This window comes from Mesoplodon bidens (assembly GCF_964165515.1).
Source record: "Mesoplodon bidens genome assembly, chromosome: Y".
NCBI lineage: Eukaryota > Metazoa > Chordata > Mammalia > Artiodactyla > Ziphiidae > Mesoplodon > Mesoplodon bidens.
Window position 1 is genome coordinate 53,916,384 of NC_138180.1, and position 13,274 is coordinate 53,929,657.

Sequence of the window (13,274 nt, forward strand, 5' to 3'; positions counted from 1 at the left end):
GATTTTAAGTGCATAGCCCATCATTAGACTTCTTAACACCTCTTGTCAGTAGAGGGAAGCAAGTTACAAAAGGGAACCACTGAAAAAAACTGGCAACAACCATGGGGACAGAGGCACCGCATCAAAGTCATCGTTTCCTACTGCTGCGAAGGGGGAGAGGTGACCCACCAGCTCCGCTGGTTCTAAGTGCAGGATCGTCCGTGAATCCGAGACTTCTCACCGCACCCCCACAAGCAAATCTGTAATGGCTGGGGCTTGTCTGTATTTTTTTTTTTTTTTTTTGCGTTGGGGGTGGGAAGGGTGGTAAAAAGTTTTTAAATCAACGATGTGTCTCAAAATCACTGGTAGGAGAGAATCAAGGACATGGAATATGTTCCACTGCAAGCTGCGGTCTACGCTGTGTCTCCAGCCCTGTGGCCCTCGGTGCACCTTTGGGAACCCGCCTTCACAGGACGACACCAGGCAGCGGTCACTTCTTTCACCCGGTTTCCCAGCTCCTCCCGCAGCCTCATCATCGTCGTCACACCAACATCTATGCTGTTTACCATGAACAGTGGTAGATGTTCTACGACTGTCTGCTGAGTCGTCTCCACAGAGGCCTGCAGTTTCATCTCGGTGAGGTTTTAGGGCTCCCAGCGTACTCAGGGGGAAACCATCTGCCCTCTGTCAGCAGCCGTATGACATGCGATCAATAGTAAAGCAGTAAACAACTGCGTTACCTCATGATCGAGTCTGTTAACTCTCCCCCCACACACCCCTGGAAACCCCGGAGAAGGCAGGCTCTGGGGGACAGCCTGGTGACGACGCCAGGGCAGCACAGAGACAAGTCCCAAAGCAGAGAAAAGCCGGAGAGGTCTGTGTGCAGGAGGGGACCAGCGCTTCCCTCAGACCGAGTGCTCAGGAAACAGGAGCTCCGGGCCTTCCACCCCCCAAGTAAGGCCGTGCAGGAGGGCTTGGAACGAGGTGACCTCTCCGCATCTCCCGCCAGGTGGCGTGGCAGGACCGGAGCAGTCAGCCACCCTCCCCATGCAGCCCTGCACAACCCCAGCACCGGAGCCGGCCCTACGGACGGACGCACCCGTGCTGGCTGGGACAAAGGAGCTCAAGGTTTTAACAGGACCCGGTCTACGGCGTTCCTTGGGCCTCCCGGCTGTGTCCCGCCGTTGTGATGGAGGAGGGCAGGGGGACTAGCCACAAAAGGACCAGCCACCAGAACTTACACATGCGTGATTTCTGTGTTGGGGGTTTTAATTCCGCCTCTCCTTCTATCCACGGGGAAATGGCCCCCAGGAATGACCACCTGTCCGGGGCCCCACTGGCAACCCTGGGTCAAGATTCTAAGCCTTCACCCATTTTCTTTGAGGCTGATAATCTCCATCTCAATTTAAACTTGTAACTGTGCACAGCCTGACCACACTTGCCAAGCTGTGCACATGACAGGTCCTGGCCTCAAAGGTTCCTTTTCAGCCTCCACACCCATTCCTAAATGGAAATTGTGTCTGCAACCCCGTTTCAGGCCACACGTCTCCACGTCCCTCTGGGGTCTCCCTCCTTCTCTATGTTACAGTGATGTGGTTGAACACCGTCTCCTGAAACATCAGAAAGGCCATGGCTTTCTGCAGACACTTATGAAGGAACATTCCCATTGAAACCATTCTCCCGTAAAAACAAGACCCCCCTAGAGACGGCTGGGGTTCCTTGTGACGCTCTCCACACCATATGCCATCTTTAAGTTTTGCCAGGAGGACATGACTGATTACAGTGTGAACGCGAGGGGTGCTCCTTTGGAATCAGCCCGCCTCCCACTTTCTGTGATGCCGAGGACTCTGCTATCATGAACCAAGCTCCATCTGCCAGCTGGATTCGGACCTTCAGGGCAGGGCCTGAGACCCCTAGCATGACTCACACACTCAAGGCTGCACTCAGGCTACCATCGCAGACTTTGGAACACCCCCTTATCCTATTGGGAAGCTCTGACCAGCATTTGGGACCCCTGAAGGAGGACAGCATCGGACACTCATGGCAAAGTCAGGGGCCCCTGGGGATGGGCTTGGACTCCCATGGCAGGGTCTGGGACCCAAAGGGCGGCACTCCAACCCCCCAGAGCAGAGCCTGGGAATGCACTGTCACAGACTTGGGCCTGCAAGGCAAGGCTGGGGACTCCCAGGGCTGCACTCAGATCCCATAAGCCAGGGTCTGGGATCCCCGAGGATGGAGTGGAACCCCCAAGACAGGGTTTGAGACCTCCAGGAATAGGATGGGACCCCCAAAGCAGGGTTCATGACCTGTGGAGTCCCACTAGGACCCCCCACCCCCACCGGCAAGGCAGGGTCTTGGGCCCCCGGGCTGCATTCCCACACTCGGGCTACCAGCGCTGACTTCATCCTGCCAGGGCCAGACAGGAGACTCTAAGGCCAAGTTTGTGACCTCTGGGCCAGACACACAGCCCCAAGTCAGAATTTAGGATCCACCGCGACTTGCCTGGACCCCCAGGGCCACAGTCAAGCTACCACCATAGACTTCAGATCCCCGGACTGGATTTGAACCCCCCAAGCAGTGTTTGCAATACCGATCCAGTCCAGACTCCAGACCCCAAGGTAAAGTCCGGGACCTCCAGGGATGGGACTGGATCCCCAAAGCAGGGTCCAGGACCCCCGGGGCCGCACTCGGACCCTTAAGGTAAGATCCGGGACCCCTCCCCAAGGCAGGGTCTGAAACCCAGGCTGAACCGGGACCCCTAAGGCAGAGTTCAGACTCCCCCTAAGGCAGCGTCTAGGACCCGGGTGGGCATTTGTACGCCTAGGGCAGGGTCTGGGACCCTCAGAAATGCACTTGAACCCCCAAGGCAGGATCTGGGACTCCTGTGACACACTCAGAGCCCTAAGGCAGGACCTGGGACACCACGGCTGCACTCGGACCATTAAGGCAGCGTTTGGGACTCCCGGGGCCGCCCTCGGACCCCCACCAAGGCAGGGTCTGGGACCCCTGGAGCCACACTCGGATCCACCAAGGCAGACTTCAGGGTTCCGGAACTGATCCCCAGATGGAACTGATCCCCAGGACCGGACCCGGACCCTGCGCGGAGGCCTGACCGGGGCGCGGAGAGGTGGCGAGCGTGGGGGAGCGCCCACCGGGTTGGGTGCCCGGCCGGGCCCTGCTCCGGCACCACCTGCCTTGGGAGGTCGCCTCGACCACCCGCGGCAGAGAAAAGCATATCCCCAGGCTGCGGCGTCCCAGACTGGCCTCCCGGCCCGGACCGCGCGCACCAATCAGGCGTCTGCGAGCACGTGACCCGGGCGGCCAATGGGCAACTGCACGAGAGCACGCTCCCGAGGCCCCGCCCGTGGCGTAGGAGCGCTTGCGGTATGTGCGCCCTGCGAGCCGCTGTCCGCCCGGGGTCCTGGCTCTTTCGCGTCGTTCGTGGCTGCGGGGCTCCGAGGGCCGCGCCGCCGCTGCCACCCTGCCCCGAGCGCGCGCTCGCCGCCTTCCGCGGGGGCCTGGGGGGCCCGGAGGGGCGAGGGGGTGGGGGGCGGGGCCCACATGCAGGTGGCCGGAGAAGTCGGACTGGAGGAAAGGAGGAGGCTGAGGAAGCGGAGGAGGAGGAGCTGCTGAGGAGGGACCCTTTGCTGCCGGCGGGAGCCCAGCGCGTGTGCTTGCTTCACCCTGACGTCACGTGGGGACCCGGGAAGCCGCAGGGGACCCGAGGTGACCGGGACTGTGGCCGTGGACTCGGTGGGGGTGGGGGTGGGGGTGGGAGTCATGAAGAGGGCCAAGTCTCGGAACTTAAAGGGCGGGGACGCCGGGGGCGGGTTTCGAGGTCTGGCGCTCTGGGCAGAGACGCCGACGGGCGGGACTTCTGATTGGCCGGACTGAAGGGGCGTGGTGTTGGGGGGCGTGACTCTGAGGGCTGGAGCCCATAGGGCAGGGCTTCAGGGAGCGGGGCTCCGAGAGCTGGAGCTCGTAGAGCGGGGACGTCGGGGGCGGGGCTCCTGAGTGGCCGGGTTGAAGGGGTGGGGCTTATGGCGGCGTGACTCCGAGGGCTGGGACCCCTAGGGCCGGGCTTATGGGGGCGGGGACTCGGAGGCTGGGCCGCCCCCACCCGACCCGCTCCCGGGAGCCGCATCCCTGCAGCGGGCCTGGAAATGCTAATTCTGGGCTGGGGCGCCTTCCCCCGTGCACACAGCGGGTCCGGGGCCCCTTCCCCTTTCGGACGCGCCCCAGGTTGTCGCTCGGCCCTGCTGCCGCGCGCAGCATCCCCATCTGTAAAGGAAGAGAATCCAACAACTAACGCCGGTTTGCACGGGGTGTGTCCCTCAGCTTTAAGCCTTTATTGACCCGCTTTCACTGTGTACCACTGAGTACTGCGCCCAAAGGTTGTGCACAGGCGTGTTCACAGGCCCTTTGTAGCAGAAACCGTGAGCCCGGCTGAGCCCCTGAGACGCCTGGGACCTGCCTCCATGGCCCTCGGCCATCAGCAACCCCACTGTACCCGCTCCGGTGGGGCTGGGGGGACAGCAGACACGCCAGGCAGGAGCCCGCCGCCTGACCTGAGTGCTGTGTTCAGAACCCAGCGGGAAGGCGGACGGAGGGGGGCGGGGACGGGGCCGTCTCACCAGGGTGGTCCTGGATGGCCTGGGGAGACGGACCCCACGGATGAACAGGGACAGTGTCCAGGGTTAGGGCTCCTGAGCGAGCACGTCCTGGGCCCTCCTGGGACCGCCGCTCCTCGGCTGTTTCGGGGCTGTCAGAGGCAAGTCACTGCAGTGGTGCAGCCATGCGAGGAGTCAGGTCATCACAGGTCTTCTGGGTTTGAGCAGAGCAGTGACCCAGTTGCGGGGGAGGGGTGGCATTCTCCGTATTCCTTTCCTCCTCTTAGACCTTTATTGAGATACAGTTCGCAGAGCGTAAGATGAACCGCTTTGAAGGGTACCACTCGGAGGCAACTAGTACGTTCACAGCCTTGTGCAGCCACCACCTGTGTCTGGTTCCACAACGTGCTCATCTCCCCGGAAGGAGACCCTGTGCCCTCAGTAGCAGGCCTCCCCCCTGCTTCTCCCGCACCCAACCCCTGGGAACCGGGAATCGGCCTTCTGGCCCCGTGGATTTGCCTGTCGTGGACATTTCACGTGAGTGATACGTGGCCTTGTGTGTCTGGCTTCTCTCACTGAGCGCCACGTTTCTGAGGCAGACGGATGTCGTAGCCTGTGTCAGTGCTTCATTCCTTTTTTTTCTTAAAAACTTTTGTTTAGGGTGCTTTTAGTTTCACAGCAAAATTGAGAGGAACGTATGCAGATTTTTCACATATACTCAGTGCCCTCACCAATGGATGGCCTCTGCCGTTTTCAGCATCCCCGCCAGACGGTGAATTTGTTATAGCTGACGAGCCTATGTTGACATAACGTCGTCACCCCAAGTCCACGGTTTACATTAATTAGGGTTCACTCCTGGTGGTGTACATTCTGTGGGTTTGGGCAAATGGATGGTGACATGTATCCACCGTTACAGCATCACACAGAGTAGTTTCACTGCCCTGAACATCCCCTGTGCTCCACCCATTCATCCCTCCCTCCCCCTCTTAAACCCCTGACAACCAGTGGGCCTTTTACTGTCTCCATTGTTGGGCCTTTTCCAGAGTGTCATAGAGCTGGAATCACACAGTCTGCAGCCTTCTCTCACTGCCTTCTTTCACTCAGTCATATGCATTTAAGGTTCCTCCATGTCTTTTCATGGCCTGACAGCTCATTTCACTTTAGCGCTGAATAATATTCTGTTGTCTGGATAGACCACAGTTTACTTATCTAGTCATGTACTAAAGGACATCTTTGTTGCTTCCGTTTTGACAATTATGAATAAAGCTGCTATAAACATCGATGTGCAGGTTTTTGTGCGGCTGTAAGTTTTCTCATCCTTTGGGCAAATAGCAAGGAGTATGAGAGCCGGATTGTGTGGTAAGCGTGTGTTTAGCTTTGTAAGAAACTGCCAGACCATCCTCCAACGTGGCCGTACCATCTTGCGTCCCTCCCAGCGATGCGTGGTGGGGGGGGTGCTGCACATGCTTGTCGGCATTTCGTGTTGTCAGGATTGTGGATTCCGGCTGTTCCGATAGGTGTGTGGTGGTGCCTCATTGCTGTTTTAGTTTGCATTTCCCTGATGACAGAGGACGTGGAGCATCTTGTCACACGCTCATTTGCCATCAGTATATCTTTTTGGTGAGGTGTCTGTTACGGCCTCTGGCCCACGTTGTAGTAGGTTGTTTCCTTATTGCTGAACTTTAAGAATTGTTTTTATATTTTGGATACCAGTGCTTATGGATGCGTGTTTTGCATGTATTTTCTCCCAGGTCTGTGGCTTAACTTCTCAGTCCGCTGATGACGTCTTTGCAGAGCAGGCATGTTTAATTTTCCGTGTTGTCATATGCTCAGACTCCGGGATCCTTTCTCTGCCGAGTCCAGTCTACCAGCAGGCCCATGAGAGGCGCTCGTCATTTCTGCCAGAGCGCTTGTGATCTCTAGCAGGTCTTTTTGGTTCTTTCTCGGGATTTCCACCTCTGCTTGCCTTGCCCATCCGTCCTTGCATGCTGTCTACTAAATCCATCAGGGCCCTTGGCACGTTCATCATAGTTGATGATTGTAAATTCCTGGTCCAGTAATTCCAGCATCCCTGGCACGTCTGGTTCTCACGCTTGCTGTGTCTCTTCGGGTTGCCTTTTGGTGCGCCTGGTAATTTTTTCTCGATAGCTGGACGTGATGCACGAGGTGAAAGGAACTGCTGTAAGTGGACCTTTGTGGGGAGGGGCTGATGTGTGGGGGAGGGGAAGCCTGCTGTGGTCCTGGGATCAGGGTTCAGTGCCTTACGGTGCCTGTGCCCCTGGGCTGTCACCTGCACAAGTGCTTCTCCGTTTCCATCCCCACCGAATCCTAACCCTGGCCTTCGGGGTGGGGTTGCGGGGTGCCAGACCCCCAAGCGAGCAGCTGTGCAGCGCAGCAGGAGGGAGGCCGCTGGCCCCCGCGCAGGCTCTCACCACGGAGCTGGGGCCGCGGCACCTGGGATCGGGAGAGACAGCACCTGCAGGGATTACTGCTGGGTCAGACCTGCAGCTGAAGGACGGAGGTCAGGCGTGACCAAGCACCTGCTGACCTGAGCGACCAGCAGCTGGAGGAGGTGGGACGAGCTGGCGGGCCCATGGGGAGTCACACCCAAGAAGACTCCGCCTCCCCTTGGCCTAGAGAATGGGGGACCCCGCCCCCTATGTCCCAGAGGATGGGGAGACCCCACCCCCCATGTCCCAGAAGATGGGGACCCCCGCACAGCCCAGAGAATGGGGGGACCCTGCTCTGTGGCCTCAGGCCCTGCCCGGCCCCTACTCCCGAGCCTCTGGCCTGTGTCCTGGCTGTGCCCTGAGGAGGGTCAGGTGACCCCAGAGACGGCAGCACCCAGGTGTCCGGGGAGTGGGGACAGACAGCGAAGCAGGGGCGCCACAGAGGGGCCGCGGCTCTGAGACTCTGTGCGAGGGTGGCCTCCCAGGGGGCGGGGGCGTGGGGACGGGATGGGGGGCTGGCCTCCCGTGGGGCTTGGGGCGCACGCTGGATGGCTGGTCGGTGGTGGACACGATGGTGGTGCCCACCAAAACGCCAGACCGGAAGCTCATCTTCGGCAGAGGGACCTTGGAGCGCCTGACAGGTGAGTCCAGCACACGTGTCCCCATCACCCTCCCAGAAACAGAGCAAGCATGGCCGTCCCTCTGGGCCTCACAGGAACTTGGATGAGACGGCAAAAGCCACCACGCCCGCGTGAGAATTCAAACGAGGCCCCAGGACACAGGCGGGACCTGTGAGAGTCGGGCGCACGCCAGCCCCGCGCCCCAGCCCAGCCCAGCCCACGCCCCGCCAGTGCCCGGCGGAGGGGGTCCTGCGTGTGACCCCTGCCTTCCATGGACCCCGACGTCCCCGCCCCAAACCCATGTCTAGCTCACAGCTCAGAGCCGGAGACGTGCCAAGGGGGGCGCTCACCGCCCATCTGTTGTCTAACGGGCACTCAGTCCCCGTGGGGTCACGGGACCCCCATGTGTGTGAGATCTACTCCCCTGACGAGGGACCCGGTCCGGTCCTCCCCGACCCACACTTGACAAATACTGTGCTCAGAGACTCGGGGTGTCCGGCGAACACGGCCAAAGTGCAGGGTCCCCAGACAGACATCGTGGGCATGCAGGCCTCTGAGAGGCCAGCCTCTTTTCCTAGAGAAAATCAGAGGGTCCCCGGAAATCACCGCCGTCTTCCTGAATGTGGAGAGGATGGCTGCAGCCACCAAGGTACCTCAGAAGCTCGCTGTTTCCCGCCCACGGCGGCTGAGGGAGTGGGTCAGTGTCCCCGTGAGGACACAGGTCTCCACGGGCCTGGGGTCACCACAGGTCCCCTCCCTCGCACTCCATCTTCTAGAAAGAACTGGAAGCCGCCTGGGGCGTGCGGGTGTTCGACCGATTCACGGTGGTTCTTCATATTTTCCGCTGCAGCGCCCGCACCGAGGAGGCCCGGCTGCAGGTGGCACTGGCCGAGCTCCCCCTGCTCAGGTACCTGCAGAGCCTGGGCTCGGGGCAGACGGAACCCTCCTTGGACCCCTTCTTGCTTTCCCTACCTGGAGTGTTGCCAGGGTGGTGAGGGTGGAATGTGGCCAGTGGGGACGTGGCCAAGCGGCACACCTACCAGGGCACGCGGCCCACAAGGAGCGCCACCCAGCAAGGGACCCTGCGTCCCCGCCCGTGAAGGCCCACGCGGCGGGGAGGTCCCGAGCGAGCCTGTTCTTCCTGTCTAGATGCCCACTCCCCACCCAGGGCTCTGTGCCAGCCTCCCACGGGCACGTGCCCCCGTCTCCTGCGCCGACCCATTTCCACGCCAGGTCCTGCCTGAAAAACCACGTTGCCCACCTGGGCGGCCGAGGGCGGGACTCCCGCAACGTCACGGGGTCAGGTACAGTGTCTGACGTCTTGTCACCGGGAGCTCAGAAGGGCGGGTGTCGTGGCCACCACCCCTACAAAGGGGACGACGTCCCTCAGAGGTCCTGCTGGGGCCTCGTCCGTGGTCACAGTCAAAGGAGGGTGTCAAGGTGTTTCCCTGGTGCGGCCGTAACGAAGGACCACGAACCGGTGCCTTAAAACCACAGACATTGATCCTCCGTGAGTCCCGCAGAGCAGATCAAGGAGTTACAGGGGCTGGTTCCTTCTGGAGGCTCCAGGGGAGGGTCCTTCCCGCCCCTTCCAGCTTCTGGGGGCTCCGGGCGTCCCTGGGCTCGTGGCCGCGTCCCTCCCGTCTCTGCCTCTATCTTCACGTGGCTTCTCCTCTGTGTCTCTCCTCTTCTGTCTCTTAGAAGGACCCTGTCATTGGACGTAGGGCCACCCTCCTCCAGGAGGACCTCATCTCAGACCCTTCCCTGCATCACACCTGCAGAGACCCTGTTTCTTAATAAGGCCCCATTTGTAGGTCCTGGGGGTCAGGGTGTGGACACATCTTTGGGGCACCACTCAGCCCGCTGTGGGTATCATGGGGGCCCTTCTGAGGCTCTCCCCTTGGCCTCTTCCTCCTGGGTAAAGGGGAGCCCAGGTGACCTCAGAGGGCAGAAGTGCCAGGCCGCCTCACGCTGGGCAGAGCTGTCTCAGGACAGAAGGTGTGGGGGCCAAGTGTACAGGGGAGCAGGCTGGGATGGGGAGGGGGGTCCCTGCAGCCCCAAGAGGGAGCCTGTCCACGTCCCCCGCAGGCACCCCCGTGTCTCTTGCGCCTTTCGTGTCTGCCCACTGACATCTTGCCATCTTGCATGTTTCTAGGAGAGTCTTTCCTGCAGGGGCAGCAGCGCCTCCTGAAAGATAAGGAAGCGAAGATTCGGAAGGCCCTGGACAGACTCCGCCGGAAGAGGCTTCTCCTGGGCCCGCAGCGGAGGCGGCGGGAGATCCCTGTGGTCTCCGTGGTGGGCTACACAAACTGCGGTGAGGAGTGGGCCCGCCGGGGCTGGGCGGGGTGCGCTAGGAGAACCCGCTTGCCGACCCGGCGAGACTGGGTGCTCGCGGAGGGCTATAGCCCCCGGTGAGGAGGATGGGACTCGGGCCCCATCCCTGGGCGTCTCGGGGGCGACGCGGCCCCCGTGTGACTGCTGTGCGCTGACGCCCCTCTCAGTGGATGTCCTCCAGACTCTGAGAACGACGAAGTGGGGACAGTTGTAAGTCCGTTGACAGTGGGCAGGATCTTCCAGGGATCAGAGTGAGAGCCGGATTGTGTGGTAAGCGTGTGTTTAGCTTTGTAAGAAACTGCCAGACCATCCTCCAACGTGGCCGTACCATCTTGCGTCCCTCCCAGCGATGCGTGGGGGGGGGGTGCTGCACATGCTTGTCGGCATTTCGTGTTGTCAGGATTGTGGATTCCGGCTGTTCTGATAGGTGTGTGGTGGTGCCTCATTGCTGTTTTAGTTTGCATTTCCCTGATGACAGAGGACGTGGAGCATCTTGTCACACGCTCATTTGCCATCAGTATATCTTTTTGGTGAGGTGTCTGTTACGGCCTCTGGCCCACGTTGTAGTAGGTTGTTTCCTTATTGCTGAACTTTAAGAATTGTTTTTATATTTTGGATACCAGTGCTTATGGATGCGTGTTTTGCACGTATTTTCTCCCAGGTCTGTGGCTTAACTTCTCAGTCCGCTGATGACGTCTTTGCAGAGCAGGCGTGTTTAATTTTCCGTGTTGTCATATGCTCAGACTCCGGGATCCTTTCTCTGCCGAGTCCAGTCTACCAGCAGGCCCATGAGAGGCGCTCGTCATTTCTGCCAGAGCGCTTGTGATCTCTAGCAGGTCTTTTTGGTTCTTTCTCGGGATTTCCACCTCTGCTTGCCTTGCCCATCCGTCCTTGCATGCTGTCTACTAAATCCATCAGGGCCCTTGGCACGTTCATCATAGTTGTTGTAAATTCCTGGTCCAGTAATTCCAGCATCCCTGGCACGTCTGGTTCTCACGCTTGCTGTGTCTCTTCGGGTTGCCTTTTGGTGCGCCTGGTAATTTTTTCTCGATAGCTGGACGTGATGCACGAGGTGAAAGGAACTGCTGTAAGTGGACCTTTGTGGGGAGGGGCTGATGTGTGGGGGAGGGGAAGCCTGCTGTGGTCCTGGGATCAGGGTTCAGTGCCTTACGGTGCCTGTGCCCCTGGGCTGTCACCTGCACAAGTGCTTCTCCGTTTCCATCCCCACCGAATCCTAACCCTGGCCTTCGGGGTGGGGTTGCGGGGTGCCAGACCCCCAAGCGAGCAGCTGTGCAGCGCAGCAGGAGGGAGGCCGCTGGCCCCCGCGCAGGCTCTCACCACGGAGCTGGGGCCGCGGCACCTGGGATCGGGAGAGACAGCACCTGCAGGGATTACTGCTGGGTCAGACCTGCAGCTGAAGGACGGAGGTCAGGCGTGACCAAGCACCTGCTGACCTGAGCGACCAGCAGCTGGAGGAGGTGGGACGAGCTGGCGGGCCCATGGGGAGTCACACCCAAGAAGACTCCGCCTCCCCTTGGCCTAGAGAATGGGGGACCCCGCCCCCTATGTCCCAGAGGATGGGGAGACCCCACCCCCCATGTCCCAGAAGATGGGGACCCCCGCACAGCCCAGAGAATGGGGGGACCCTGCTCTGTGGCCTCAGGCCCTGCCCGGCCCCTACTCCCGAGCCTCTGGCCTGTGTCCTGGCTGTGCCCTGAGGAGGGTCAGGTGACCCCAGAGACGGCAGCACCCAGGTGTCCGGGGAGTGGGGACAGACAGCGAAGCAGGGGCGCCACAGAGGGGCCGCGGCTCTGAGACTCTGTGCGAGGGTGGCCTCCCAGGGGGCGGGGGCGTGGGGACGGGATGGGGGGCTGGCCTCCCGTGGGGCTTGGGGCGCACGCTGGATGGCTGGTCGGTGGTGGACACGATGGTGGTGCCCACCAAAACGCCAGACCGGAAGCTCATCTTCGGCAGAGGGACCTTGGAGCGCCTGACAGGTGAGTCCAGCACACGTGTCCCCATCACCCTCCCAGAAACAGAGCAAGCATGGCCGTCCCTCTGGGCCTCACAGGAACTTGGATGAGACGGCAAAAGCCACCACGCCCGCGTGAGAATTCAAACGAGGCCCCAGGACACAGGCGGGACCTGTGAGAGTCGGGCGCACGCCAGCCCCGCGCCCCAGCCCAGCCCAGCCCACGCCCCGCCAGTGCCCGGCGGAGGGGGTCCTGCGTGTGACCCCTGCCTTCCATGGACCCCGACGTCCCCGCCCCAAACCCATGTCTAGCTCACAGCTCAGAGCCGGAGACGTGCCAAGGGGGGCGCTCACCGCCCATCTGTTGTCTAACGGGCACTCAGTCCCCGTGGGGTCACGGGACCCCCATGTGTGTGAGATCTACTCCCCTGACGAGGGACCCGGTCCGGTCCTCCCCGACCCACACTTGACAAATACTGTGCTCAGAGACTCGGGGTGTCCGGCGAACACGGCCAAAGTGCAGGGTCCCCAGACAGACATCGTGGGCATGCAGGCCTCTGAGAGGCCAGCCTCTTTTCCTAGAGAAAATCAGAGGGTCCCCGGAAATCACCGCCGTCTTCCTGAATGTGGAGAGGATGGCTGCAGCCACCAAGGTACCTCAGAAGCTCGCTGTTTCCCGCCCACGGCGGCTGAGGGAGTGGGTCAGTGTCCCCGTGAGGACACAGGTCTCCACGGGCCTGGGGTCACCACAGGTCCCCTCCCTCGCACTCCATCTTCTAGAAAGAACTGGAAGCCGCCTGGGGCGTGCGGGTGTTCGACCGATTCACGGTGGTTCTTCATATTTTCCGCTGCAGCGCCCGCACCGAGGAGGCCCGGCTGCAGGTGGCACTGGCCGAGCTCCCCCTGCTCAGGTACCTGCAGAGCCTGGGCTCGGGGCAGACGGAACCCTCCTTGGACCCCTTCTTGCTTTCCCTACCTGGAGTGTTGCCAGGGTGGTGAGGGTGGAATGTGGCCAGTGGGGACGTGGCCAAGCGGCACACCTACCAGGGCACGCGGCCCACAAGGAGCGCCACCCAGCAAGGGACCCTGCGTCCCCGCCCGTGAAGGCCCACGCGGCGGGGAGGTCCCGAGCGAGCCTGTTCTTCCTGTCTAGATGCCCACTCCCCACCCAGGGCTCTGTGCCAGCCTCCCACGGGCACGTGCCCCCGTCTCCTGCGCCGACCCATTTCCACGCCAGGTCCTGCCTGTAAAACCACGTTGCCCACCTGGGCGGCCGAGGGCGGGACTCCCGCAACGTCACGGGGTCAGG

General features: G+C 61.1%; 1 protein-coding gene and 1 long non-coding RNA gene across 2 annotated transcripts; both read left to right on the plus strand.

Annotated features, from left to right (window-relative positions):
• The first annotated feature begins 4,536 nt into the window (after positions 1-4,536).
• On the plus strand, positions 4,537-7,521 carry LOC308609747. The gene is made up of 3 exons (XR_014014339.1): positions 4,537-5,126; positions 6,341-6,515; positions 6,647-7,521. It is a non-coding gene; the product is annotated as an uncharacterized lncRNA (long non-coding RNA).
• A 43-nt stretch (positions 7,522-7,564) lies between these two features.
• On the plus strand, positions 7,565-12,992 carry LOC308609742 (putative GTP-binding protein 6). The gene is made up of 7 exons (XM_081223452.1): positions 7,565-7,680; positions 8,238-8,308; positions 8,436-8,566; positions 8,893-8,963; positions 9,815-9,973; positions 10,161-12,618; positions 12,746-12,992. Exons 1-6 carry the CDS (start codon positions 7,611-7,613, stop codon positions 10,205-10,207), a joined length of 549 nt encoding a protein of 182 aa, XP_081079578.1. The 5' UTR covers positions 7,565-7,610; the 3' UTR covers positions 10,208-12,618; positions 12,746-12,992.
• Positions 12,993-13,274: the final 282 nt, after the last annotated feature.